Source organism: Miniopterus natalensis, chromosome X, assembly GCF_054644295.1.
Source record: "Miniopterus natalensis isolate mMinNat1 chromosome X, mMinNat1.hap1, whole genome shotgun sequence".
Taxonomy (NCBI): Eukaryota; Metazoa; Chordata; class Mammalia; order Chiroptera; family Miniopteridae; genus Miniopterus; species Miniopterus natalensis.
Window position 1 is genome coordinate 29,343,542 of NC_142103.1, and position 27,993 is coordinate 29,371,534.

At 44.3% G+C, this 27,993-nt stretch overlaps 1 protein-coding gene across 1 annotated transcript; it reads right to left on the bottom strand.

The window, feature by feature from the left end:
- Positions 1 to 1,909: 1,909 nt before the first annotated feature.
- On the bottom strand, positions 1,910 to 23,207 carry SRPX2 (sushi repeat containing protein X-linked 2). Its single transcript, XM_016195749.2, has 10 exons — positions 23,007 to 23,207; positions 18,548 to 18,628; positions 10,338 to 10,529; positions 8,096 to 8,272; positions 7,668 to 7,794; positions 7,411 to 7,532; positions 5,928 to 6,107; positions 5,447 to 5,580; positions 3,178 to 3,299; positions 1,910 to 2,090 (listed from the first exon to the last, which is right to left on the bottom strand). The coding sequence occupies exons 1-10, from the start codon at positions 23,086 to 23,088 to the stop codon at positions 1,910 to 1,912; spliced, it is 1,398 nt and encodes a 465-aa protein (XP_016051235.2). The 5' UTR covers positions 23,089 to 23,207.
- Between the last annotated feature and the right edge of the window lie 4,786 nt (positions 23,208 to 27,993).

Here is a 27,993-nt window from a genome sequence, read left to right on the forward strand (position 1 = left end):
GACACAGACAATAATGTAGTGAAAGCCTGGGGAGGGGTTGGGAGTGGAGTGGAGGGGGCCTACGTGGGGGGAGGGGATATCTATAATACTTTCAACAATAAAGATAAATTTTTAAAAACATAGGGTAACTGAGTGGATTAAAAAAAACAAGGCCGTTACATATGCTGCCTATATGAGACTCCAGATTAAAAGACACACAGACAGAAAGTATAGGGATGGAAAAGGTATTTCATGAAAATAGAAACAAAAAAAGAAACTAGGATACCAATACTTATATCAGACAAAATAGACTTTAAAACAAAGGCTATAGCAAGAGACAAAGAAGGACCCAACAATTCCACTTCTGGATGCTTATCTGAAGAAAACAATACACTAATTCAGAAAGATATATGCACCCCCATGTTCACTACAGCATTATTTACATAGCCAAAATATGGAAGCAACCTAGGTGTTGATGAATGGATAAAGAAGAAGTGAATATATATGTATACACACACACACACACACACTGGGATATCAATCAGCCATGAAAAAGAATGAAATCTTGCCACTTGCGAGAACATGAATAGACCTAGAGGGTATTATGTTAAGTGAAATAAGTCAGAGAGAAAATACTGTATCATTTCACTTATGTGTGGACTCTAAAAAACTAAACAAATGAACAAACAAAACAGATTCATAGATACAGAAAAACTGATAGTTGCCAGAGGGTTGGGTGATGGAGGTATGGGCAAAAAGGTGAAGGGGATTAATAAGTATAAACTTACAGTTATAAATAAGTCACGGGGATGTAAAGTACAGCCTAGGGAATACAATCAATAATATCACAATAACTTTATATGGTGACACATAGACAGTGGACTTTTTGTGGTGATCACTTTGTAAGGTGTATAAGTGTAAAAGCTCACTGTGTTATATACTTGAAACTAATATAATATTGTATGCCAATTAGACTTTAATTAAAAAGATTTTACATTCCAGAATGAAAATTAGATATGAAGCCAATGTTTTGTTTACTCTCTTTAAAAAAGTGCTATAAGATACCCAAGGTTGTTTATACTTAACTTCAGAGAGAAGTACCCCCTGCCATAAAAATTTACAATCTCTATTTGGAACAGAGTAAGTGGGAACTGGGACTGGGATATTATCCTAGTCCTGTTCATGAGCTTGTTCATTTCCTTGTAAAAAAAGAAGAAAAACAACAACTAAAGAGTGGCTCTGTTCCTTCTGGACAGGAAAGAATTGCTGTGGTCTGACTATGCCGAGTGAAAATAAAGCCTCTTATTGTTGTCCTGGTTGCAAGGTGGTTCGGTGTCACCAGGTTTCTCCTCCAAACCTGGCAGTCCATCAAATCCAGGTGGCCCTTTAAGAAACACGTTATACATGTTGCAACACAGACAACCTCAAACTTGTTGTTCCAAAGTACTAATTTAAATGTTTATGTATATCTGATAAACTGTAAATATAGAAAAGAGTCACAAAGAATAGTGGCTTATAATACGGCTAAACAATATTATTAAATGTTGAGTAATATAAAACACACAAAAGTCACAGCCAGTTAGTGAATGAATTTAGGATTTACTTATCTGGAAGACTTTGGAGAGCTGGGAGAGGCCCTGGTTAGGAAAGGAAAACCTTTCTAACACCAATCCACCAGCCCAGGGCCTCTCCTCAGTCCCTACCTAGCTTCTTATGCTCCTCCAGTGCTACCTAAAGTGAAAACTTGCTTAGAGAAACTATTAAACGGCCCTAAAAAGGTGCCTGGAAATGTCCCAAGATTTGTGAACCTCACCCACCTCAGAGTCCTGTCCCCAGAATTGTGGGAAACCATTTCCTCCTTTTATTAGACCCTGGTTTCAATCAACTAGGAGAGCTTTTCCCTTGACCTCAACCATGCCCTGGCTCAAGTTCACTCGCATACATCCCTTTGTTCCCTGCGCTGGGTCAGCTCCTGATTGCTCAGTAGGTAGTCATCAATGAATGTGAAGATTTCCTCCGGGGCAACAGGTTCCACGTAGCGTTCCCGGTCAATCCCCTGCTTGTCAATCAACACCATGTTGAAGTAGGAGCGAGTGAGGTGCTGGAATTGCCTAGAGAGAGGAGACCAGGGAGGTGTGAGATCTTGCCTGGGCTCCATCCCACCAGGCTCTACTACCCTCTGACCTTTTGCAGCTCTACTGATGGAATAATTCCTTCCCCAACCGATCCCTTGTCTCCATCCCCTCCACTACCTATCTCAAACCCCTTTGTTTTTCTCTGCTCAGTCCCTAGACTTGCTGCCCTTGTCTGCCTAGCTCTGCTAAGCTGTCCCTTCCTCACTCCAGATGGAGCAGCTACATTATTGCTAGGCTGTGCTTCCCTCGTAGGCCCCTTACACAAGGCTAACTCATATAGCAATGCGGGCTGCATAGAATAACTCCAAGGAGCACCAGTCACATGTACTACGATGTGACTAGTGTTTTTCGAGTTGAGCTGGGCACACCTGCATAACCATGCATGATAGCTCACAGGTCGATTAATATCACCGGGTCAACTCTTCCATCTGTAGCTGCAAGTCTGCGGTTTCCTTCCTCTCAGTGTTTCTAAGTCTCTCTCCTATCTGGGACTGAATCTTTTTGTCCCTACCGAGAATGAGACCTAGAGGCAGGTAGTGTATCTAGAAGAGAGAGCAGCGGTGGCTTTATCAGCTCTGAGTGCACGTGGAGGCACTGGAAGGGTGATGATGGATAGATAATGAGAAGTCAACTTCTGCCACCTGTCACCTATAGTCTGTTTTCCCCCAGGTGCCGATTGGTATTATTCAGATTTCACTGCCTATTAGAGACTGAAGGCAAAGAGATGACGCCATGGGGCGACAGGATCAGAGGCCTAGCTGTCATATTTGGGTCTGTGTCTCAGCCCTGGCTGTGCTTCAGAGTCACGTAAGATACCTTATTTAAAAAAAAAGCACAGTCCTGAGGTGATATGGGATGGGGCCTGGTCGTCTGTATTTTAAGCCCTGCCCCCATTTGATTCTTATGTCGTGCGTCTCTCGGGTCTTAACCAATACACCTAAAGAGTTCAAACACAAGTAATGCCCCAAGAGAGTAGAGCAGCTAATTCTCCCACAACCCTCCTGTTGCCAGCGTTTCACCTAAGGTGTCTGCTCCCCCTTCCCTGGGGCCCTCCAGCCTGGACCTGAGCTCCTCGATGATGTTGGCTGACAGCTGTTGCTCCCTGATGCGCCCCACCTCCTGAGGGGGTTGCCCCACCAGCTCGATGATGGTGACATGCCGCAGGTCCAGTCCACAGGTGGATTGCTGGGAGGGGAGAGAAGGTTTTAGGGAATAGGGTCTCACACTCAAACCTAAGGCTACTTAGCTGATTGTGCCGGGGACAACCTTGAGGCAGCGTCGGAAAGGAGGGGTTTCTCTCCCAACCATCATATGATGGGGCACAACACCTTCCCTCTGTCATACCTGATTTACTTGCCCTAACAGTGTTCCCTTTATTCTAATGAAGTGTACGAAGCTGATTACAACATCTTGGGTAGAAAAGAAAAATGTAACTTATAAATCGCAGGAACACAATCCCTACTTGCTTAGTTTTGCATAGGTTTTAAACTATGTAGGTGTTTTTTTTAATTGAGATACTAATTGACATATAGCATTAATTTCAGGTACATAACATAATCATTCAATATTTGTATATACCATGAAATGTTCACCACAGTAATTCTAGTTAACGTCTATCACCGTACATAGTTATAATTTTTTTCTTGTGATGAGAACTGTTCAGATCTACTCTCTTAGCAACTTTCAAATATACAGTACAGTATTAACTATAGTCACCATGCTGTACATTAGGTCCCCATGACTTATTTATATTACAATTGGAAGCTACATAGGTTCTTAATGGATAGCTATTGTGATATGGTAATAATGGATATTATTTACTGAACACACATACCTAATGCTTTGCAAGCATAACTAATTTAATTCTCAAAATACCCTTAACAAGGCAGGTGATATCCTTATTCCATAGAGGAAAAAAAGGTAACTAGCCCAAATTTGCATGACAATAAAATGCTAAGACAAGATTTAAATTTATGGCTGCCACTGCCTACCCAAGTGTGTGCTCTTTACCACTACACTACGATCTGTCTCCAGGATTTCTCCGAAATAGTGTTAGTGCTCTTTACATTACCCTTTATTTCCTTCCTCACACTAGGCAGGACAGCCTGTAACCCCACCTGGCTCTTTGTCCTGCATTGTCCCATGTAGAGTTATCTCTGAGCCAGTTTCCTGGGAGAGGTTTCAAGCCTCAGTGAACAACCCTTGTCTAATCTTTGGGCGACTTCTATAGTCCTGACCTTCAGAGTCATTGTCCTCATGGGCTGGCTCCAGTTCTTGTTCTTGCTTTCTGTTCAAGCTGAGGTGTTGCCGTTGTTTGCCTTTTTTTGGATCCTTGGAGGAACTTGGTCCTTTTTGGTCTAGATACCCAGTGTCATGCTTTTTACAAAGCTGCTTCCATCATAGGCCTCTGAATATTGACTTTGCAACTTGTGAGATTCAACCTTTAGAAAAGCCCTAAATAGCTTCTTCTTTCACCTGGGTACCCAGCCCCTCTTGTAGCTCCTTAGAGCTAGTTCCCTCAGTCTTGTCCTCATACCCTGAATTCTCTTCAAGAACCTAGTCTATTTTTTTATAAGTCCCAATGGTCATATCTATTCTATCCTATCCACCTTTCCTTCCCCACGTGTGGCTTTGGCAAGGTATCTCATAGTGTGTTAAAAATGATTATGCAGTTCCCTCGTTTTACTTTGAAATGTCACAGCACTTTTTCTCCTCTTCTGCTACGAGTCGTGGTTAAGAGCACAGATCTTAGAGACAGACTGTCTGAGTTCAGTCCTGGCTCAGTCACTTACTAGCTAGTGATCTCGGACAAATCTTTAACTTCTCTAAGCCTCAGTTCCCTTACCTTTAAAGTGGGGATAGTAATAGTACCTACCACTTAAAGGTTGTTTTGAGAATTAAATTAATATGTGTAAAGCACATACTTATGTACCTGGTACCTATCTAGCACTTACGACCTAAGTATTTGTTAATGCTATTATTTCTTGAAAACATAAACATAATTTAATCCCAACATTTACATTTGATCATGCCTGCTTTACAAGTCTCTCTGCAGTGCTCTGCCATGCTCCCTTCCCACCTTTCATCAAGCCCCCTGCAAGTCACGCCCACCCTTCCAGGGCCCTCACTGTCTTTTTAGTAAAAACAGCAGTTTTTAAAATGTGCTAAATTTGTCTAGAGTAAAACTGATCAAATGTCCACAAACAGTTTGAGGAAGTCGAGTTTGTGCTGCAGAAAGAGCAACTCTTTGATTTGGAAGAGGGAAGGGAGTAATGGGGTAGGGTCAGTGGTATATAAGGGAGCTAAGCCCTAATTAGGGGGGTGGGTCTCACCTGTAGCATAGAGATCTGCATTTTGTAATATCGGTTGGAGGGATCAGGAGCTGAGATGATGAGGAGGCGTCGTTTCTCATAGAACTGATCCAGAAGGCCAGCAGCTGAGTTGACGTTGACATTAATCTTCATAGCTAGGGCAGAAGCAGATGGCCAGTCAGAGTACGGCCTTCTCCTTCATCCCGGCATGAGTAACAACATCTTGAGGAGTTCCAGTCTTTCAGGTTAACCCTTTTTGGTTTCTTCTCCCCTTCCTTGGGGGAAATCTTGAAAGAACACTTGGCAATTTTAAACCCCTCTTCTTGGAGTAGGAGTATTCTGAAGGAGAACACTGGCCCTTAAAATAAACACATCTCAGAACACACCCCCATTCCCACATCACACACATTACTGTTGAACCTCTGTGCCATACACATTGGGAGATCCTGCAAAGGAGCCCTGATCGATATGTCTACTCTCCCCATTCCCTGGTTTCACTCACGAGCACAGACGGGCGGTGATCCTGACCACTGGCGGCTGGACTGGCACACCCGGGAGGGAGTCCCTTGGCGCTCATAACCTCCATCACAGTGGTATTCACAGGTGGCACCATAGTTGTCCCCCGCTGAGGTGCAAGTGAGGTAGCCATGCTGTGGTGGTTTCAGAGTTGGGCAGCGTCTCACTGTCAGTGAGGGGTTCAAGTTATGGGCTAGGGTATCTCTTTTAGGAAAACGAAAGTTTAAGAGGGTGCCTCTGCTGAGTGTTCTAGATCATTAGACCTAGGATGACCAGAATGCATGACTTCATGTTTCTGATGGCCAGGGACAAGGCCAGGCTTTTCCTAAGGAATTAAGTCTGAAATGTAGACGAAGGTGTTCATAAAATCTGGAAGCACAGGTGACTATATATTTTGTCATCAAAAGACTTTATTATTCTGTAAAATAAATATTGCCATTTTAAAAATATGGTTTTCTTGATTGTAGAGAGAGACAGAGGAAATCAGAGGGAGGGAGAAACATCAATGAGAAACATCAATCGACTGTCTGCTACACGCCCCTTCTTGCGGGTCAAGCCAGTGACCCGGGCATGTGTACTGACCAGGAATTGAACTGGTGAGCTCTTGGTGCATGGGATGACACTCATCCAACTGAGCCACACTGGCCAGGACAAATATTGCCATTTTTGTTGTCAGACTTTGTGGACACCCTACATAAAGATGACCACCTTATAAAATTACTTTTAATATTAAAAATAAATAGGAGGAGACTTAAATATCCATCAGTGGGAGAAGTATTACACAAATTATATTCTTAGTGGTAGATTCTTACGCTGTCATTAAAAATATTTCTGAAGAATTTTTAAAGAACATGGGAAAATTATTTGCGTTATAATGAAAAGTTAAAAAAGGGTGATCTAAGATTGGATATACAGTATAATCTCAACTACATATTTTTTTAAGTATGTGTAGATAAAAGACTGGAAAGAAAATATTAAAATATTGACAACAATTGCCTCTGGACAATGGGATAATGGATTTTTTTCCCTTTGTATATACCTATATTTCCCAACTGTTCAAAAATTAGTATGAATTATATTTATAATGAAAAAGAACAGAACAAAACAACACTGAACAAAGAGGAAGAATCAGGCAGGCAACGGAACTGATTTCAGCAGAGGCGAAAGACTGAGAATGAAGGCTGTTTAAATTTGATAATTAGAAGGCCAAGAAAAGAAACAGACACAGAGTATCTTTGTGAATTTCATCTAGATTTAGGAGTCTGAGAAAATCCTGTTGGGGAGCCAGGGTTTCTGAAGCCTGCAGGCTTCCTGAATGACCCTTTTTAGGGAACTTGTTTTTCCCCTCTCCCAATCTAAACGAGGTATCTGTTCCAGGCATAGAGAGGACAGGGTTGTGGTGAGCATCTAGGGGGTCAGGGCAGAGGAGGAATAATGAACATTGTGGAAATGGAAGACTTCTTTCTGACCTTGCACTTTCACAATGAACTTGCAGCTGGCCCGGTTGTATGCTCGGTCATAGGCAGTGTAACGAATCACATGCTCTCCTTCAGGAAAGTGAGAACCGGGCTCAGGGCCCCGAAGGGTCACCCTACGTGGGACAGAGTGTAAGAATCACTGAAGAGAAAACCTTTAGGATCGGGGGCTGTGGCACGTCATCACAGTAGCCTCAGCCTGAGAGCCTGGGAGAAGCTCCTGGAAGGCAGAAGGGGCATCCGTTACTCACCTGGTGATGGTGCCATCAGCAGAATCTTTCACCAAAGGTGGGTCCCAGTATACTCGAGCAGTCAGTTTCTCTGGCTCTGCCATCTTTTCACGTGAGTGGGGACAACGGATCTTGGGAGGATCTATGTCTGCCAAGGTCAGAAATCAGGTGCTGACTCCTGGGGCCCTGCCTTCCCTGGAGGGAACCCATAGAAGCAATACCACACCACTGGGTAGGTAAAAGATACAGTCTCTATACACGATGCTCAATGCAACTGGGGAAGAAAGCTCAGCTGCAGGGGAAGTGATCACTTCTTTAAACATGTGCCCAGAGTGACACCCCCCATAGCAAGCAGGAAGGCCTTCTGGGGTGAGGATACCGTATCCTTTGTGAACACAATACCGGGGTGACTCTTTGCAGCAGGACAGCTAGGAGCAACCAACATTTACCTACACATACAGGCTCGCCTCCACTCCATTGCCCGTCTTCCATGCAGATTCTACTGCGGTCACCTTCCAGGTGGTAGCCACTGGAACAGCTGTAGTCACAGCGGGAGTCAAGAAGCACCCCATTTGTGCAGGTGTAGGTGCCACTCGTAATGAATGCCAATGTGCGGCATCTCATCTCTAAGAGAAAACCAAGTGGCAAGCTCAGTGGCCTGTGGGACTACCTGGAGGTGATGCCTGGGCATCTAGCACAGGGAGAACCATGTCAGATATAGCATAACACAGAAAACCCTACCCCAAACCTCCCTTACATTTTTTGTGCCTAATTGCCTCTTTTTCCTAAATGCTTTCTTATTTTTATATTATAAGGTACAGTAGTGCCGGGGAAGGGTGTTTCTCAAAGAAGTAGGTTACTTGTCCAAGCACAAGAATTTGAGAATCACACCTGAGTTTAGATCCCAGCTCCAACCATTACAAGCTCCCTGACTTGAACAAGTTACCTCATCTCTCTGAGTCTCAGTGTTTTCACCACTAAAATGTGGATACTTCATAGAACTGTTGTGCAGATTCAAGGGGATGATGCATATAAACCTCTGGGCTCATTTAGGGCCTCAGCTGCTATTCGTTTTTATCTCTTGTTCCTCAAATGTTAGATATCCTTGAGCAAATTCAAAACTCATTTTTGAGTATAATTTTGGTGTTGCCACAAGCACCCCTCAGCTGAGGCTCCCTTACATGTGAAAGTAGGCTGGCCCTCTGTCCCGATGAGAATACAAGTCAGGCCAGTGCTCAGAGGGCCAGTGTTGGCGGTATTTGATTAAAGTGGAATCCATGTGCTTTAGATACCACATGTGCCAAAAGTGGACACTGCTACCGTGAGTTGATTGTGCTTGCGAAAGTCTAGTTTGAGATACCTGATACTGGAAAGAAGTGGGCAAGCCACACGTCCCTTTACATTTCTAAGCTCTAACCTTGCATAAATTCAATTACTGGAGCTTTGCATAAAGATTCTATAATCTATGTTCATTTTGCATGTTGGTCAAACCAGACTTGCCTTTTATGTTTTTAATTATCGCCTTTTATGTTTTCCAGTATCCTTTATGCAAAAATTACCTCCTTACAATCAGGGCCAAGAAAAAAAGTTTGTCTTTGTAGGTGAATTTGTTTTCTTAGTATTATATGACAATGAAAATGATACATCCGAAGTGTTTGCTCTTTTGTCTCTTGTGAGGAAGGGCAAAGTCAGATTCACTCTTCAATTAACTCTTTCTAGGCACCTGGAAATATGTACGTCTCCATTCTTTTAACTGGTTTTACATTCACTTATAGACTTATATTATTTAATTTTGTGAGGCCAATTCAAATTTATTTTGGAAAAAATGGGGCCTAAGTCTTAAAACACGTTAATTACAGTCATCTAGAGGATTTGGCAGCTTCCTTCCTTCTGGCTATCAAGCTTCTCTCCTCCACAGCATCTTTTCTGACCAACCCAATTTCTCTCTGAATGCTCAGCACTCTGTGTCTGGTCACACCACATTCATGTGCACACATTTGTGTTTCTATCCATTAGTCTATAAGCTGCCTGGGGGTAATTGAGGAATTGAGTAAGCTCCTGAAGCAACCAATACAGGGCCCTGCATACATGGGTGTCCTGCAAATGGCATTTGGAGATAGACATAAGGACAGACAAAGCTCAGCTGCAAAAAGGGGAGGCTGCAGAGCTTGAATAAGAGATAGGGAATTGGGAGCTGAGAGGGACATGATTTGGAATGTGTGTGTATTAGCACTCCCACATTCTAGCCTAAGGATTCTTTGTGACTTTCCGAAGAAAATGAAGAATGACAGGTGTCTCATAGCTTCACTGCTAAGGCCTTCTAAGGCCTTAGGCCAGGGAGTATAGTAGTTTCCCACAAGTGGGAAAGAGTCTGAGACCACACATCCTTGAGAGCTCCAGAAGAAGGCCTGGGTCCACATCAGGCCCCAGGCCTAAGTCTCACATGCACTCCTCGGTCCCCCCAAGCCAGAAGGGCTGGTTGCTACTTAAATGCTCATATTAGTTGGGCAATAACCACAGGGAGAGGAAATGAGTTAGAATGTTAGGATGGGGAAAGGCCATTTTGGGCGCCTGTGGGAAATTCTCAATTTTCACTTGACAGAGGGCATAGGAACACCTCCAGGCATGTATACTCAGTGGCTGGCCTCTCTCTGGTATATACACATCAGTATCTGCACACACACCACTTACGCCTGCAATAGGCAGTTCCAGACCAGCGGCGGCTTGGCAGGCATTGCACCGACCTTCGTCCAATCAGCCGAAAGCCCCGGTCACAGGAGAGCTCACAACGCGTGCCCAGGCTGCTGTGATAATTCCGTCCCCTTGGTGAGTAGCATGTGGCTTCTCCGTCTTGGATATTTAATGTATAACACCATCGAGGAACTGTAGCAATAGAAGAAAAGTTAGCTAGAGGTACAGTAATTAGGACAGGAAAGGAGAGACACATAGATCAATGGAACAGAAAGGAAAGCCCAGAAATAGACCCACACAAATATGTTAAAATGATTTTTGACAGAGATGCAAAAGCAATTCAATGGAGCAAAGATAGCCATTCGAACAGATGTTGCTGGAGTAATTGAACTTCTGTAGGTTAGAAGAAGGAGGGGGAGGAGAAAAGAACCTCCACATAAGTCTCACACCTTATATAAGAATTAATTTAAAATGGACCATAGGTTTAAGTGTAAAAAGTAAAATTATAAAACTTTTAGAAAAAAACATAGGAAAATCTCCGGGATCTAGAGCTAAGAGGTCTTAGACATGACTTCAAAAGCGCAATTAATAAAACCAAAAAAATCAATAAATTGAACCTCGTTAAAATTTTTTAAAAAATTGTTCTGTGGAAGGCACTGTTAATATATGAAAGACAAACCACAAACTGGAAGAAAATATTTGCAAACCACACATTCAACCAGTATCTAGAATGTATAAAGAACTCTCAAAACTCAGCAGTAAAAAAGCAAACAATTCCGTTAGAACATGGACAGAAGACATGAACAGATATATCCCTGAAGAGGATATACTGATGGCAAATAAGCACATGAAAAGATGGTCAGCATCATAAGTCACTAGAGAAATGCAAATTAAAACCACAGCAGGATACCACTATATACCCATTAAGATGCCTAAACTTTTTTAAAAAAAGAACAAAAAACAAAACTGGCAAAACCAAATGCTGGTGAGGATGAAGAGAAACTGGAACTCTTACACATTCCTAGGGGGAATACAAAATGAGACAGCCACTTTGGAAAATATTTTGGTAGTTTCTTATAAAAGTAAACACACACTTGCCATGCAACTCTGCAATCCCACCTTAGGTATTTACCCAAGTGAAATGAAAACCTGTGTTCATCCAAAATCCTGCATACAAATGTTTTAAAGTATCTCTATTCACAATTGCAAAAGCTGGCGGCAATTCAAACGTCTTTCTATGGGCGAATGGTTAAACTACCTGTTGTTTCTCCACACAAAAGAAGGGAGTGCTGATACATGCAACAACATGGGTGAATCTCGAATGCAGCTTGCGAAGTGAAACAAGCCAGGCTCAAAAGGCTGCATATTGTGGGATTCCATTTATACAACATTCTGAAAAGGCAAAAATATAGGGACAGATCCGTGGTTTCCAGAGATCAGGGGTAGAGGTCCGGGATAACCTCAAAGAGGGAGCCCTGGGCAAGTCCTTGACGTGATGGAGCTGTTTGGTACTGGGGTGGGAGTTACATGACTATGCATTTGTCAAAACTCAGAGAACTCTACACCAAAAAGTGAATTTCACAGTAGGTAAATTTAATAATTTTTTAAAAATGATAGAAGAGGGGAATGCAATATCAGAGAAGGCTGCTTAAGAATGAAAGTCCAATCCCAGTTCAGCTGAGTACTAAAGGTAATAGGGCCATTAAATCATAAAAGCATCATAAAGTCACCTCATTGGCTACACAATCGAAATGACTCTTCAGTGGGTTCAGATTTTAAAGGGACACCTATAAACAGGCAGAGGGCCACCTGTCTAAGGATGCATACACAGGGTGGCCCGGATGTGTGAGTCTGAGGTCGGGAAGGCTAAAGCCCTATGTGAGCTCATTCAGTCCTCAGATTCTAAGGGACAAAACCAAGGGGACTTTGAATAAAAGTGCAGCGGGACTTAAAGGAAGAAAGAAAGGCTTGAGCCTCTGCTTGAAGGCAGCTGGAGAGTGAAGACAGGTGACAGTGAGAAAACTATCCTTCAAACAACACGCTTGTGACTTTCAGCCTTAGTTTTGAGCCTGTGGCTGTGACACAAGGCTGCCATCTGGAGACACCACCTCCAAATGACATAAAGTCTGAAGCACTACAGTTGCAGAGCTATTGATTATGTGATCACAACACATATCACAAAGACTTTGTATGGGAGGCTGGGACCACAGCAATCACTCCCGTCCTATTTCTCCCGCATTCTGTCAAGGAAAATACACATCCAATTCGAATAGATAGAACAAGTAAACATAGCAAAAGGAAATATAGAGCTAAGGATAAATACTGAGACAGTAAGAGAGGGCCTAGCTATTGTAAATAAGTTCAAATTTGTTGGCCTAGAGGAATCCTGGTATAAAGAAAGCATGTTGGGCCTGGCCGGGCGTGGCTCAGCGGTTAAGCGTCGACCTAGGATCCAGGCGATCGGGGTTCGATTCCCGGTCAGGGCACAGGCCCGGGTTGCGGGCTGCAGCCGATCAATGACTCTCTCATCATTGATGTTTCTCTCTCTCTCCCTCTCCTTTCCTCTCTCTGAAATCAATAAAGAGATATTTAAAAAAAGAAACAAAGAAAAAGAAAACATGTTGGGAAGCTGGAAAAAAATAAGAACATTATCCCAGTTTTCTTCCCCTTGCCCTGATTTATTGAGGTATAATTGACAAACAAAACTGTATATATTTAAGGTGTACAATGTGATTTTTTCCCAATTACAGTCGACACTCAATATTATTTCATATTAGTTTGGGGTTTGCAGCATAGTAGTTAGAAATTTATATAATTTATGAAGTGATCCCCCTGATAATCTTAGCATCCACCTGGTACCATACATACAGTATTATTAACTATGGTCACTGTGCTGCTCAATTGATCCCCAGAAGGAGGAAAAAAGCCTCTGGGAACTATAGCCTGGTGAGACCGACGGCCCTGTTAGCATAGTATTTTAGAATATTTAAACACAGGCTTATGAGCAGTTAGAAGGAGAAGCGCTGATCTCCAGGTGTTCCTAAGAACAAGTCATTCAAGACTGACCTCATTTCCATTTTTGGTACAGTCACCAGACTGGTAGAGCAGAGGAAATTAGTGGGTACACTATGCGGAAGTCAGCGAGGCAGGTGACAGCGCCTTCACGCCACCGATGTGGCTGAGATGCAGGAATGCAGGAGAGATGACAGTCAGTCACGGAGAGTCATAACTGGCCGAACAACTGTACCCAGAGAATGCCGACGGGAAACGGAAACTAAGAGCGTGGCTCAATACTGCGCGGTGTAAATGTCCTGCTGGGAATGTGCTAGTCATCGCCGAGTAGTTACTGTGTGCTCGACACCATGCTTTACATTTTCATTTCCATCATCTCAAACAGTTCTCCCAACAGCCCTTTGCAGCTGGGAGGCATTTGTCCCTATCTTGCAGGTGAGGAACTAACCTGCCCATGGTCTCTCAGCTAGTAAGGGGCAGAGATTTGAACCCAAGCTTTGACTGGCTCTAAAACCAATAGTTTTTCTAACCACAGTATCTTCCACTAGCATATTAGTGGCATATTAGGTTTCTATTTTGAAGTATACATTTACATTTTTGAATAGGTAATACAGCCACATGGTTTAAAATCCAAAAAGTAAAAAATGTTACACAGTAAATTCGCCCTCCCACCCCTGTTCCAACACATACCATCACTTGCTCCCCACATAAAGAACCACTGTTAATAGCTTATGCATATCAAGCAAATAAAGCAAATATTGCTATGGATTCTTATTTTTCCCTCCTTTTTAACACTTAGAGTAGCATATTATGCCCACTGTTCCCACCAATGCTTTTTTAAAATAAACTTAATGTGTTTTAGAGGTCTTCCTACATCACTACAAGCATGAAATTTACTTAAATGAAGTAACATTTATAACGTACAGAGCACAGTGACGGGCACATATAAAGGTGTTTGTTTGGGGTCAAAGAGCTGGAAGGTGGAGGAGCTAGGACTGGAACTCAGGCCCATGGCCTCTGATCTATGCAGCTATTCACCTATCACTTTTCAGGGATTATAAAGGAAACAAAGTGCTTACAACAGGATTAAAAGGGCCTTCTCTGCGATTATCTTCAGATAACCCTGGCAGAGTTACCAGCTTGGCCAGGGCTGAAACAATACCCAGGGCGACTCAGAGGACTGAGGAAAGACCTTAGAGAAGGGTTTCTGACTCCAAGCTAGGAGTCAGGATAAGGAATGAAAGAAAGTTCAAGATGAATGAAAATGACACCAAGCTCCATGGGCAGTAAAATAATTATCTGGTTTTTACTGGTTAACTCTTCTTTTTAAATTTTTTTAAACAGTAGGTTACATTTTTTTAAAAATATGTTTTTATTGATTTCAGAGAGAGGAAGGGAGAGGGAGAGAGAGAGAGAGAGAGAGAAACATCAGTGATGAGAGAGTCATTGATCAGCTGCCTCCCGCACACCCCCTGCTGGGGATCGAGCCTGCACGGGTTACATTTTTGATGAAAGATAAAATGAGCATGACTTTGAGGTCAGACAGACCTGGGTTTAAATTCCTGCTCTGCCACCTGTGAGCTGTGACTCTAAATTTAACTTCTCTGAGCTTAGTTTCCTGACCTGTAAAATGGGGATAATAAATCAGTTTCATAGGGCTGTTTTGAGAATCAAATGAAATTGTGTGTGTAAACTATATCTAGCCCTGGAAAGGATATTCCCTAAATCGGTGTCTGGGTTTGAGCCACTGGCTCATTCCACAGCAAGCAACAACACCTGGAGACACCATCCCCATATTACGGAAAGTCTCTTAAGCACTATAGTTGTGAAGCTAGGATTATGATGTCATAAAGACCATAAAAGGGAGGGTGGAACCTCAGGTTGGACTTTCCCAGCCACCCCTCCCCCCTCAACACTGATAACTTCACTCAATTAGCTTTATGCCCTGAGACTAATCCCTAAGAGAGCCAGCAGACACTTGACCCCACGGCCAAAGGCTGCCATATGGCTTATATTTTTCTAAAGGGCTTTATACAGATTTTAAAATCACCAATGAGGCAGGTTAATATTAATCACAGAATTGCCAGACCTCTTGAAAGTACCTTCTGTGTCTGTTGCTTTTTCCTATCCAGTTCTCCCATTTACAGTCTCCTACAATCTGGCTTCTGCTCCCAGGAGGCCAACCAGCCAGTAAACATGTTTTGAGCATCTACTTTTTACATAGCTCTGAGGAGGTGTCGTACATGCTCCTTCTGTTAAATATGTAACTATTTTGCTGAGGGTAATAACAAGTAAACCAAAGAAGCAGTACATAATGAATGCAAAATGAGTGTTCCAGACAATAAATATTTATTTCAGAAGAGGTACATAGTAGGTACTCAATGAATATTCATTGAATAAATGAGTAAAATAATGAATGGATTAGGAAAAGCTCAGTGTGGGCTAAAGCAGTCAGGAAACAGCAGAGTTCTACTAAGCTGGCTAAAGCATAAATTTCATGTGAGAAGAAGGGGTAATGAGTTGCCAGGCTGGGCAGCTAGACTGAGGCCAAATTCTGTAAGAAGTGGTCACAGTGAACCACTAGGTACGAAGAGGGAAAAACATGAATCAGAGAATCCAGTTAGGAGGCAATTGCCATTATCCACGATGATAAAAGTTTTAATCCATGGGTCAATAAAGAAATGACATTTCTTGATGAATGACTAGTGAGAGGTGATAAGGAAAGGGGGGCTATAAAAGGTGATGGGGGCTCGTTAAGGCTCCATTGAGGTATTTTTAAGAGAATGATGGTACCATTATCTAAAGTAGGAAGATCATGCGGTAGAGCCTTTTTCAGGGAAGATGAGAGAATTTGGTTTTAGATATCTCCCAATGAAAGTGTTCAGCAGCAGCTGGAAATGTAGTCCAGGACCTCAGGAGACGTGTCAGGGTTGCCCAAACTTTAGATCCATGTCCCAATATCTCTTTTGTCACCGCTACAGAGCTCCTCTCTCTTCTTGGTTTCAACTATGATCAACATAGTGAAATGTCGTGGAACCCGAGGAAGGAGGGTTGAGAAGAGAGGGGTATGCTCACTGCTGCTGAGAGACTGGGGAGATTGAAACTCAAGAAAGGGCCATCTGATTTGGGCTTTGGGATAGAATTGTGATCTTCAAGGCATTGTTGTTTAAGCACGGAGATTTGTGGAAACAGACTGTAGGGAGTTTAGGAATTAGTGGGTGCTGAGACAGAGAGGCAGTAGGTGTGGACTATTTGGCAGCAAGAGGAAGGCAGTAGAAGATATCAAAAAAGGGGCATATAGGAGCCTAAAGTTCTGATCATTTCTTGATTGAGCCTATTTTCTCAAAGGTTACCATTTACCTTCTTGCCAAATATAATGCTTGCAATACCCTCCATTTGTCTCTGTAATATTTGACACAGGAGATCTCTTATCCCTTCCCCTTCCTTAAAACTCTCTTCTTGCCCGGCTGGGCATGGTTCAGTGGTTGACCTGGGATCCAGGAGATCGCGGTTCGATTCCCGTTCAGGGCACAGGCCCGGGTTTCGGGCTTGATCCCCAGCAGGGGGCGTGCGGGAGGCAGCCGATCAATGACAACTCTCTCATCATTGATGTTTCTCTCTCTCTCCCTCTCCCTTCCTCTCTCTGAAATCAATAAAGATATATTTAAAATAAAAAATAAAAAGCTGTAAAACTCTCTTCTCCTGTGGCTTCTGTAATATAATAGATACTATCTTGATCTTCTCCTACGTAGCTGACCATTAACTATCTCTGTTTCCCTTGTTGGCTCCTCTTCTCCTACTCACACCTGCAGATGTCTTCTACGGCTCTGCCCTCTGCCCTCTGCTCCCTCAGACAGTTCATCCATCTACGCTGATGACTCACAAACTTCCATCTTTCCACTTCTCACAGCCTATAGGGCACCTTCACCGGACTAGTTTTCTTTGTTAACCTTATCTTTCTGAGCAGGGCCTTACACTTCTCCCCCTTATCTTTCTGAGCAGGGCCTTACACTTCTCCCCCTTATCTTTCTGAGCAGGGCCTTCCAGTTCTCCCAGGTATTCAGACTGGATGCTTTCAGACATCCTTTTGTTTCTTAGCCTCTGGTGCATCCAGTCTGTACCAAGTCTTGCCATCTCTTTCTCTGAAGCATCTCTGGGGTCCGTCCTTATTCTCCATTTCTTTGCCACTACTCTCAGTCATCTCTAACCAACATTACTGTCACTGATTCCTGAAGAGTCCCCCTGCTCTACCGCTCCTGAACCCCTACTTTCTCTACATAATAGTGAGGTTAATATTCTGAAATTACTATTTACCATGTCACTCCCCTGGGCAAACACATACGATGCCTCCTTATAACTCATAGTACAACAGCTAAACTTTTGGCATGGCTTGCAAAGCATAGAAACAAAGAATTTTAAAAATGTAAGGGATAGTAGATATTACCCAGTCTAACCTTCCTTCTAGTACAGGAACAGCTATTCAGGATTCTTCCCAGGCAGTCCTCCTGCCCCTCCTTGGAAGAGTCTTATAGATCATGGAGCCTTTCCTAATTTGGTCTCACTCTTTTATATTCAACTTTATTTTCTACTACTTCCTTCACATCCCATCTCCTCCAGTCAGGCTGGTTTCTTCCTAGCTCCTTCCTCTAAGAAGTTTGTTCTTACCTCTATATCTGTGGCCATCTACTTTTCTGAATGCCCTCTCCTCCCCTTTCCAGTTTTCAAAATCCACCCATCATTCAAGACCTAGTCTAAATGTCATCTTTCATGACCCTTTCCCTGACTTATTTTTCTTAACTCCTATTGCATTTACTGCTACCACATAGTTTCACACTTACTTGCTCTACACATGCTAATTTTATTGCCCCCTCACTAATCTTTCCCCCAGCAGAATGTAAGCTCCTTGGTGGGCACATGTTTTTTGTATCATCCACAGGCTTATCTTGCACAGGATTGGGATTAAAGGAGGTACTCAGTCAACGCTTAATGGCTAATAATAGATGGGCAACCTTAGTGCTAGAGAGGTGAGGTCATACAGCAAGTCAGTCACCCAGTTCAGGGTTGGAAATCACGGCCCCTGATTCTCTGAGTTTCACTTTTGACACATGGAAGCCAAACTAGATGAGGGTGCTTCAGAGAGGTACTAGGCCTTGGGCCAGAAAAGACCCTTCCTGAGCCTGAGAAGCAGTGAAGATTACCTCGGTAGTCTAGCGCAGGGACACGTGGGACCTCTTCAGCATATACTTCATTGTAGCTTTCATCTGGGTAGTAGCCTGAACCTAGAATGAATAAGACAGTATTGAGATGACATATTGATTTCTCACTCAAGTCCTTCCCCAAGCTTTCCCCGTTGGTCTCTTCCTGAGGACATGGCAAGCCAGGCGGATATTTAGTGGGGAAAAATCTGCCTTGTAAAGCAGCAGAACTATTGTGGGCAAACCTCAATACCTCAGGTGCATAAAGGGGGAGCTCATGGGGAGGGGTGAGGTGGGAGGGGGCACTGGTAGCACTAGAAGCCTCCATTCAAAAGAAAACACACACACACAAATTTCTTGACCATCCATCAACCCTGCCAATCTGGACTATAAATGACCCATTTACTTGATGCAACACATGAGTCTTGGTGAGCCGCTGATGACCAGGCTCTGAGTTGTCCCGGGTAGGAGGAAAAAAATAGAGCCTACATAAGGTGACAAGCCTGCTCACAGTCCTCAGAAAGAAATGATTCCTCAAGCTGCCTCTAGCCCACAGGGCACGAGCCTTTTGCCACCCGGTTGCCATTCTAAGAGTGGCATGCCAAGGCAAAGAGAGAGAGCTCAAAAGCAAGGGGAAATGAAAACAGTTTCATTTATAGTCCTGAGCAATTTGCCCTGGTTTAGAGGAAAAAGCAAGCCGAGTCCTTTGGAGAAATTTCCGGTTCCTCTAATCAGCAGGAGCTTTAGCAGGAGAACATTCCCAGGCCACCCCCATTCCGCTAAGTGGCCCAGTCCCCAGTACAGGCAGGTCTGCGGCTGTCTGAGAGACTAACCAGCGTGTTCCACCAGATGGCAGGAAATCGGTCATGAATACGAACTAATTGGAATACAACTTGGTCCTTTCCGGAGTGAAGTTTCAGGAAGCCCTAACGCACGCACAGGGATAAAGCAGCCAGCCTGGAGTCAGAAGACAATTCTTCACTTTCGGGGTTGCTGCTTCTGGGGCAGGGCCGGGTTTTAGTGCCGGAGCCCTTGGGCCGTGTGAACACTCAGGCCACAAGCGCTTCTGCCTCCTCTTTAGGAAGAGGCTCAGCTGCCCTGCACGGAAGGGTGGAACGGAGGCCTGGGCCATGAAGCTCCTCCGTTCCCCACGGACTGGGGGTGGGGGGCGCTCGGAAACCAGTCGGACTTGATGAACAAGGGAATGAATCAAAAGGAAAGCTTGCCCTATGAAATCATGTCCTCGTTGGTTTGCCCTCATTCCAGAGGAAAGACTTCATTTTCTCTCTGTCCCTAGACTTTTCCTGTTTTCCCATCTCAGTTCTTCTGGCTTCCCTTGCTTTCTCCTCGGGCTCGCTCTCTTTTCCCACGCGGGAGGTTTCTGTGCGGAGGGCAGAATTCTCACCAGCTGTTTCGGGTTAGCATTAGCCTCAAAGACTTACAGCTCCTGTAAACAGGAGGCCAGATGTGTGCGATTCCCTAAAGGATTCAGTCCCTGTGCTCTTATTCCAGAGCTTGCCTGTGAGGAAACGGCCAGCAGGCAGCGAGCCCCTGTTTACCAGAAGAGCGAACGGGGACGGCAAAGGCCTAGGGCTGGATAACAAGGGAGACTGCTCACATCATTCAGCACGTGCTCTGTGTTCAGCCCATTACATGTGTTATCTCATTGTCATCCTGACATCTCAGCGAGGTCGCTGCCCTTATTTCTCCCGAATGTACCGATGAGCAAACAGGGTGAGAAGAATGAAGGGAGTAGCCCAAGTCTCCCAGCTGGTAAGGAGCAGAGTGCACATCCCAGCCCAGGGCTGTTTGACCCTCTCGATACCAAACTCAGACACCCCCCTAAGGATGGCGTAGGGGAGAACTCTGAACCATGTCCGGCAGGGCTAAAAATCCCGAAGCATTTTTTGCAATCCAGCTTTTTTCCTCTGTGTGTGTGGGATCGAAGGCCACCAAGCACTTTACATCATTCCAGAATTACAGGGGATGTGGGAAAGCTGAGGGGAAGACTCAGTCAGATAATTATAGTCCCCACCAGGGTGCAGAGGTAGCCACACCAGTGCCAAGTTTGCTTTGTGACAGGAATGAGCTTAAGCCACCTTACTACTTTCAGCCTTTCCATTTCCCCTCTCTGTCTGTCTTTGGGTATTTTCTGCACATATTAGGATACTGAGGTGAGATGTAAGAAACTAGAGGGGCCCCCTTGGCACATTGTTCTATCTGCTTGTCCCTCTTCAGCCCTGGGGGAGAGAAGTTTGGGCAGCATTCTTTTTTTTTTTTTTGTACAGTTTGGGTTTATTTGTTATAGCATCAAGGTTTACCCAGAGTAATACACACAGATTTCCCGATAGAGACGTATTCAAAAGTGGGACCCCAAAAGAAGAGACTGGGTTTTCCCCACGGGTTCCTTTATGGGCCAGCACCTCCCACCTCCTCCTCTCAGTCTCTCGATAATATGGGGGCAGGGAGGGAAGCTGGCATTGTCCCATTTCCCAGAGCATAACACTGAAGGTCACATGAAGTGACTTGTCCTCACTCTTCCGTCCAGACCAGGGAGCGGCCTGGGCAGCATTCTTAAGTGGTTACTGTGGGGTCTGTTATTGTGTCCCTCCAACTTCCGCAGTACAGTCAGACCCTCTAAGCACTTCATTTCACAAAGGTATGGCTGGAAATGTAACTGACATTTGAAGGCTGTTTTCAGATCCACACCAATGCTTGGCTCTTAAGAGCAAAGACACTCTGACTTCCTGAACTGCACAGATCTGCCAGAATACACCTCTCACCCACTGTTTGCTCTATTTATGTCCTCGGCTGTTTCCAAACCCTGCTGATTACTCCTGGGCCCTTTTACTGATTAGCCCTGAATCCACACTTGGCTTTCCTTGTGCCATTCCCACTTGGGAACAGCGCTATCGCTGGGAAAGAAAAAGTGCTGGATGTATAGAGAGTGGTGAATATATATAGTGAATGAATGAACAAATGAGTGGAGCAAGCTCAGACGGCTGAGCTAGCGATTTGGGGAAGGATTTGCTCCAATAGGAAAATGTCCAAATTTCTCCCATCATGTAGTCTCCTAAGAACAGGATAGGGCAGAATGATTGGGTTTGCAGGGCTGTCAGAGATGTCACAGCCTGGCTCCTCAGAAGGAGTGGTGACCCTGGTGATTCTTGTGGAAGTGGGAGTGCCATGTTTGCAAACAGCCCTTTGAGAACTTCAGGTGAATCTAAGTTTTAAAATAAAACTGCCCTTTCCTCAAGACTCCAATAGCTCAGGCTCCCACCCTGGGAAAAGTAAAGACCTTTGTATTCCATGAGGTTTCTTACAGGTGTTCGAAATTGGACTTTGAGCCATGTAATCTCCACTCCCTAAGTCCTATGGTCTTTGGCTGGATTTTGGTCTTCTGTACTGGAACTGAAGCTTGGGAAGGTTGGGGAGGATGGCTCCTTTAACCCCAAACAGTGTGTACTCTGCCAAGGGCTTGACTTGAATTTCTTCATCTCAATGACATCCCTTGTGCTTCACCCCCTACAAAGCCAGGTTAAGCCAAAGAGGGGGAGAAGTTTGCATATTTGTTTGAAAGCTTCATGCAGCTGTTCCAGACAAACAGAGTGATTGCCAAAGGCCTCCACCAGGAGCCCGGGGCATGTGGAAAATTTTAGCTGCAATGACTGTGGCTGTGATGGAAGCAGTTTGTTATTTACTCATCTCTGGATATTTTCCTAATTCCATTGGTTGGGCCTGTCTCCTTCTCCTGCCCTCCCTCGGCCCCCATGAGGGCAGACACTGCAAGCCACAGAATATTCTTAGCACTTGGAATGCCAGCTGGGCCCAATCAAAAACCTCTTTCTGCCCCCTCATTATCCTCCCATCATCCCTCCTACTCCCCTTTTCCCTCTCCCCACTGGGTCTGTTCTCTTCAGCTCCCTATGTCTCCAGGGGCAAAGGATGAAACATTCAGGAATCCAGAACTCTCCATCCCTTCTGAAGGAACAAGCCAGAAGAAACTGGGGAATTCCTGTTTGAGAGAATGTGATCTGTATTTTCATTAACATCTTTGGCAGAAAGGGGCTATAAAAATCTCATCCTATAAAGGTCTGGGGGTGAGAGAGGGTGGGATGGAGGAAAGGAGGGAGAGAAAAAAGAGAAAGAAAAAGAGAGAGAGGGAGGGAGGAAGCTAAGTGCAGAAGCAGGTGAAGCAGGTGAGGCAATGGCCTCAAAGATCATATAGTCCAACCTTCTTATTTTTAGCTGGTGCAGCCTGTTTTCAAAATCTCTTGTTAGTTTGCCTCAAAGCCTCCCTTGGTAGCCTATTGCAATGTTTAACCGTTTTTGTTGTTGAGAATGATTCTTCTTGGTATCTAATTTGAGTATCTCCCATTGAAGTCTAACTCTTTCCTTCTCCAAAACCTGGTCTAGGCCCTGCCCTCCCTGGGAATAATGGGCCACAGCTCCTAGAACTTACCTGCTAACCATGTTGGTGTCACTGCTGGAGCAAGGAAGAGCAGCAGAGAGAGAGCCCCTCTTTGAGTTATTTTACCAGCCATCCTTTTAAGGGGGTAGGGATTGTTAGGGAGACAAGAATAGGAGTAGGTGGCCAGAAGTACCAGGACAAAGAAAAATAACTTTCATAAATCAGCCATCAATGAACTTCCAAAAGTGAGAGGAAGCAGAAATGTGGGATCTGCAAGGAAGAAGAGAGATTTTTAAATTAATGAATGGTTGTTTTATCATCCTTCTTTTGTAAAGATCTTCCACTTTATCGAATAACAAGACTCTATTTGTTATTTATGGTCTTTTTCTTTTCCAGAAGAAGGGTGTAAAACAATCAATTTTCAATTGATCCTGGTGAGATCAGATGCAAACGTTCCATGGGACGAGTCATAATGAGGGACACTGACTTACCAAGTCCAGGAAAGGGCCGACATAAAATCATATAGAATCTAGATGAAATCCTGCAACTGGAAACCATCCAGCTGATGGTTTCATCAGTTTAACTGGTATTTCCTTAATCACTAATCTGGGAAAGCATCTTCCTGCATGGACGAAGCTTGAACACTGGAGTTATACAGATCCGAATATGTATCCAATTCTGTCCCTATTAGCTATGCGGCCTGGGCAAATTCCTTAACTTCTCTGAGCCTCAGTTTCCTCATCTATAAAATGAGAATTATAATAGTATCTACGTTTATTCAGCTTGGTGAATTTATTTTTTTCCTTTTTATTGAATTTATTGGGGCGACACTGGTTAATAAAATCATACAGATTTCAGGTGCACATTTTTACAACACATCATCTGTACACTGTCTTGTGTGTTCACCACCCCAAGTCAAGTCTCTGTCCATCACCATTTATCCCTGTTTACCCCCTTCTACCCCCCCCCAGCAATCACCACATTGTTGTTTGTATCTACTTATAGAATAGATTATTCCCTGGCACATAGGGAAACAATCAATATATACTAGTTATTATTACCAACTTTGTATTGGACAGGACAGGATGTCTCCTATCTTTAGTCAGTAACTATACCCTGGCTATGTTCTTGGTTTGGTTTTTGAAGCTGAGTGGTTTGGTGGTGGCTTGTGGCTTTCAAGTCCAGCCTAACCTTCTAGTTTTACCCTGCAGGGCCAGCAGGAAGTCAAGCGAGGTTGGGAAGAACCTGCTGAGGTACGTGAGGAGAGGGTAAGCAAGCTCCAATTGCCCTCTCATTTCCTAGCCTGTCCTCACTTAAATGGGATTAGAGTTTTGTGGTTCCCAGTGGGCAAATACCTCATAAATGACAGTATTAAAACTTGCTGCCCGTTGGTATAAACTAGCCAATGGACTTTTCAGTAAGCACCTACTCACCCACATACTTTCAATGAAATGCCAGGCTCAGGGGAGGCGTCAGTCCCAGAAATGGAGAAATAAAAAGATGCCAGAGTCCCCAAGGGACACGAGAAGTCCAAGAATGGCACAAATTCATTTCCCAATTGATTGCTACCTGGTCTCAGACTTTGTCTGGACAGTGGCAAGGAAGCAGGAGAGAGAAAAAGTGAGGGCAAGTGAGGGAGGCAAGGAAAGTGGAAAGATGTGAGAAGGAAGCTAGAAAGCAAAGCAACCAACCAGAGCTGAAGGAAAGAGAGAAAAGCAGAAAGAGGGAACCAAAGAATGAGAGAGGGGAGTTGAAAGAGTTCAGGAAAATGAACAGCTAGATAAACTAATCCCTGAGCCCGCCTCCCACACGCAGCCTCAGGCCAATTCCTTGGTTCAGGAGCAGAAGGGCTTTCCTTTCCAGACTCGGTGCCGAGGCTGTGAGCACTTCCCTGCCTACCTCCTCCCCGACTTCAGGCCGATCGTTTGACTCACCGGAGTCAGCCATCCCTCTGCTGAGCATCGGGAAGGTGGCGGGAACCTGTGTCTGCAGCCAGGTCACAGCTCCGATGCAAAGCAGCAGATGATCCAGTTTCATAAAAGAATTTCTTTCTCCCCCTTCACCCCCAGCCATGTTGCCCAAGTCCCGGGTCCTGTCACCCCCCACGGTTGTGAAGTGGGGGCTGTGCGGTGCAGAGGGGGGTTAAGCAGCAGATCTTACCTGTTTTGTGGGGTTTCGTGCTCTCTTTTCCTCTCCTCGTTCTCTTTCTCCTTCCTCTCTGCTTCTCTCATCAGTTGAAAAAAAAAAAACAACTTCTAATTTAACATTCCTAGAACGAGTGGCTCCCGGTCTGTCCGGGCCTCCGGGATTCTGTTAAAAACTGCCCAGATGTTAGGACATCCGCATCTGCCAAAAGTTTCCTTAAAGCTATATTAGCCCCCAAGCTATAGCTGCTTTTCCCTCAGAGAAGAGTTTAGAGACAGGACACAAGGATCGGAGGGACTCGGCTGTCTGCTGCAGGACAGGGGAAAGTGTGAATGGCGCTGGCCCCATGCCCGTGCTTATAGTGATGACTGACAGAGGCTGGCCAGAGGGCCTCCCCAGAGATGTGGCCGATGGAGAACGCGTCCTTTTATGACTCAGCATCGCATCCATGTTACATGAAAAGGAATTTCCCAATCTCGAAGAAGAGAAGAGCGGAGCTGGCTCTGACATTCCCTGGAGATGTCCCTCTAATTCCTTAGCGCTCCCCACTCCGAGTTGCCTTGCCAGCCCTAAGTACAGGGTCAGACACAGCTTGAAAGCCTAGCATCGATTACCTAACTTCCATGGACTTCAGTTTCTGATAAGATTATGTTGTTTACCAAAAAATACCATGTCCTTCTTGGCTGAGGACTAGAGGCTGAGCTGTAATGAGTGGAGGGAACGCATGCTTAGAGAGGCTTGAGCTGGAGGCTGTTTAAGCGAATCTAGATGATCTATCTGTTCATGGCAAGGTTAGGGCCATTGCTGAGCTGTTTCCCAGTGCCCTCTGATGGAGAAATATGTTTATCTTCACCAAGCAAGCTTTCTTTTTCGTATCTGATAAGAGTATTCTACCATAGTGCAGACCAACTCCTTACATTCTCTCTCCCCTCAGACTTGACATTTCCATCCTTGAAAAATCAGTGGTCATAGTAGAAATATTTTTAACTGCTGTAGAAAGGGTTTCGTCCCTGTATGGGCAAGCAAATTGGTCACTCCTTTTCAACTATGAAGAGAAGAATTGCGCTTATGATAATGAAAAGTCCAATAACAAGCCTGTTTCATTCCCAATCCACCAATCAAAAATATGTATTGAGTGTGTACCGTGTGCCCAATAGTGAGAGTGGTATAAAGAAGCTGAAGATATGATCTTGGTCTCATTCATTCAATACATTTATCAAACATCTAATGTGTTAAGAACAGTGGACACACAAAAACCCCTGACATCCTAATCCATAATTAATTCAACAAATATTTATTGAGCATCTATTATATGCCACACACTCTTCTAGATACTTGAGAGACATCAGTGAACAAAAAAGACAAAAATCCTTGCCCTTATGGAATGAAGGAGACAGGCATTCAAAAAATGTTCTTGATTACAATGTGTATGCTTAGGGAAGTAACCTTTGTTGGGCATCTACTATACGCTACGAACCAGGGGACAGTGGTGAGTGAGAACTGTGTGATCCTTGATCTGAAGGAGCTTACTCTCCAGCTTCCAGAGGGTTTATGCTTAGTAGGGGAGAGAAGGGGGACACAAACCATTAGAAATAGTACACATTTAAAATTTCAAAATATATGGTATAGACTCTACAGATTCCCTGAGCACCTTGTGGGGAGAGGTGCTCCTTGGTCTGTTCTCTGGAACAGAAAATGACATAAACAAGAGCTCATTGTTATGTCAGAGGGGACTGGGCTAACTGGTTAGAGGGCTCATGGGAGGGGTAGGAAACAAAGTTGAATAAATAAGATAGGACATGATTGTGGGGCCCTTGAAATCAAAATAAGTGATCACTCTAAACACGTGTGTTAGAAAATAGTGGCCCGGCCGGGCGGGCTCAGCGGTTGAGCATCAACCTGGGATCCAGGCGATCGGGGTTCGATTCCCGGTCAGGGCACAGGCCCGGGTTGCGGGCTCGATCAATGCCTCTCTCATCATTGATATTTCTACCCCTCTCCCTCTCCTTTCCTCTCTCTGAAATCAATAAAGATATATTTAAAGAAAAAAAAAGAAAATAGTGAACCTATTAAATGTTTGTGTGTGTGAGAGAGAGAAAGAGAGAGAGGGGGATTGAGAGAGAGAGAGAGAGAGATGTTGAGACAGAGAAGAAATAATTTTACCAGGGTTGTTTTCTTTCTAAAACAAACAAAGAACAAAAACAAAAACAATCCTCTCACCGGCCCCCTCTTGGCAAAGAGTACAGTCTGAACGCTTAGCAGGACATACCCAATCCTTCACAAGCAAACCCCGCCTCTGTCCGCAGAGTGGTTTTCAGCTTTACCCCATGGCTTCTCATTCTGGATACACTGAACGTCTTGTTCCTCCTCTCCCACCTTCGTGCCTTGACACACGCACATTGACTCTACCTCGGGATCTTTTCCCTCCTTTCCTGGTCTATGGAAACCATATCCATCTTTGCTGCTCAGAAGTTGCCCTTAGCCCGCCTCAGCCAGAGCTGGTTTATTTCACCTTCCTTTTTATCGCATCACTTCATATATGTCTTAATTACAGGATCTATCGCACTTGTTGTTGATCTAGGACAGTGTCTGTTCCCTACTATACTAGTCTGTTCATCTCAGACTCGACTCTGTCCCCTACTAGGCTGTGAGTGCCTAGTCTTTATTTCCCCAGCACCAAACACAGAGCCTGGCACACACCAGGATGAGGTGCTCCATAAGGCCTCACATCCCACTTGGAGCTGGCAGGCAAACACAGAGGGGCGGCAGAGAGAGATTAAAGAAGAAAGTGAACGGGGGAGAATATGGAAATCATAGGGGCAACAAAGTAAGGGGATAAATGAGAAAACGGGGGCAGGATTCTGTGAGGTATGATACATATAAAGAGCCTACC

What these genes read in the sequence shown, in the direction of transcription:
- SRPX2 (XM_016195749.2), bottom strand. Translation starts at nt 23,088, where the DNA reads ATGGCTGGTAAAATAACTCAAAGAGGGGCTCTCTCTCTGCTGCTCTTC. An exon ending in GTTCATTGTGAAAGTGCAAG is followed by an intron (nt 6,108 to 7,410) that starts GTCAGAAAGAAG and finishes CCTCACTGACAG; the next exon opens with TGAGACGCTGCCCAACTCTG. An exon ending in ATCACCGCCCGTCTGTGCTC is followed by an intron (nt 5,581 to 5,927) that starts GTGAGTGAAACC and finishes CTTCTGCCCTAG; the next exon opens with CTATGAAGATTAATGTCAAC.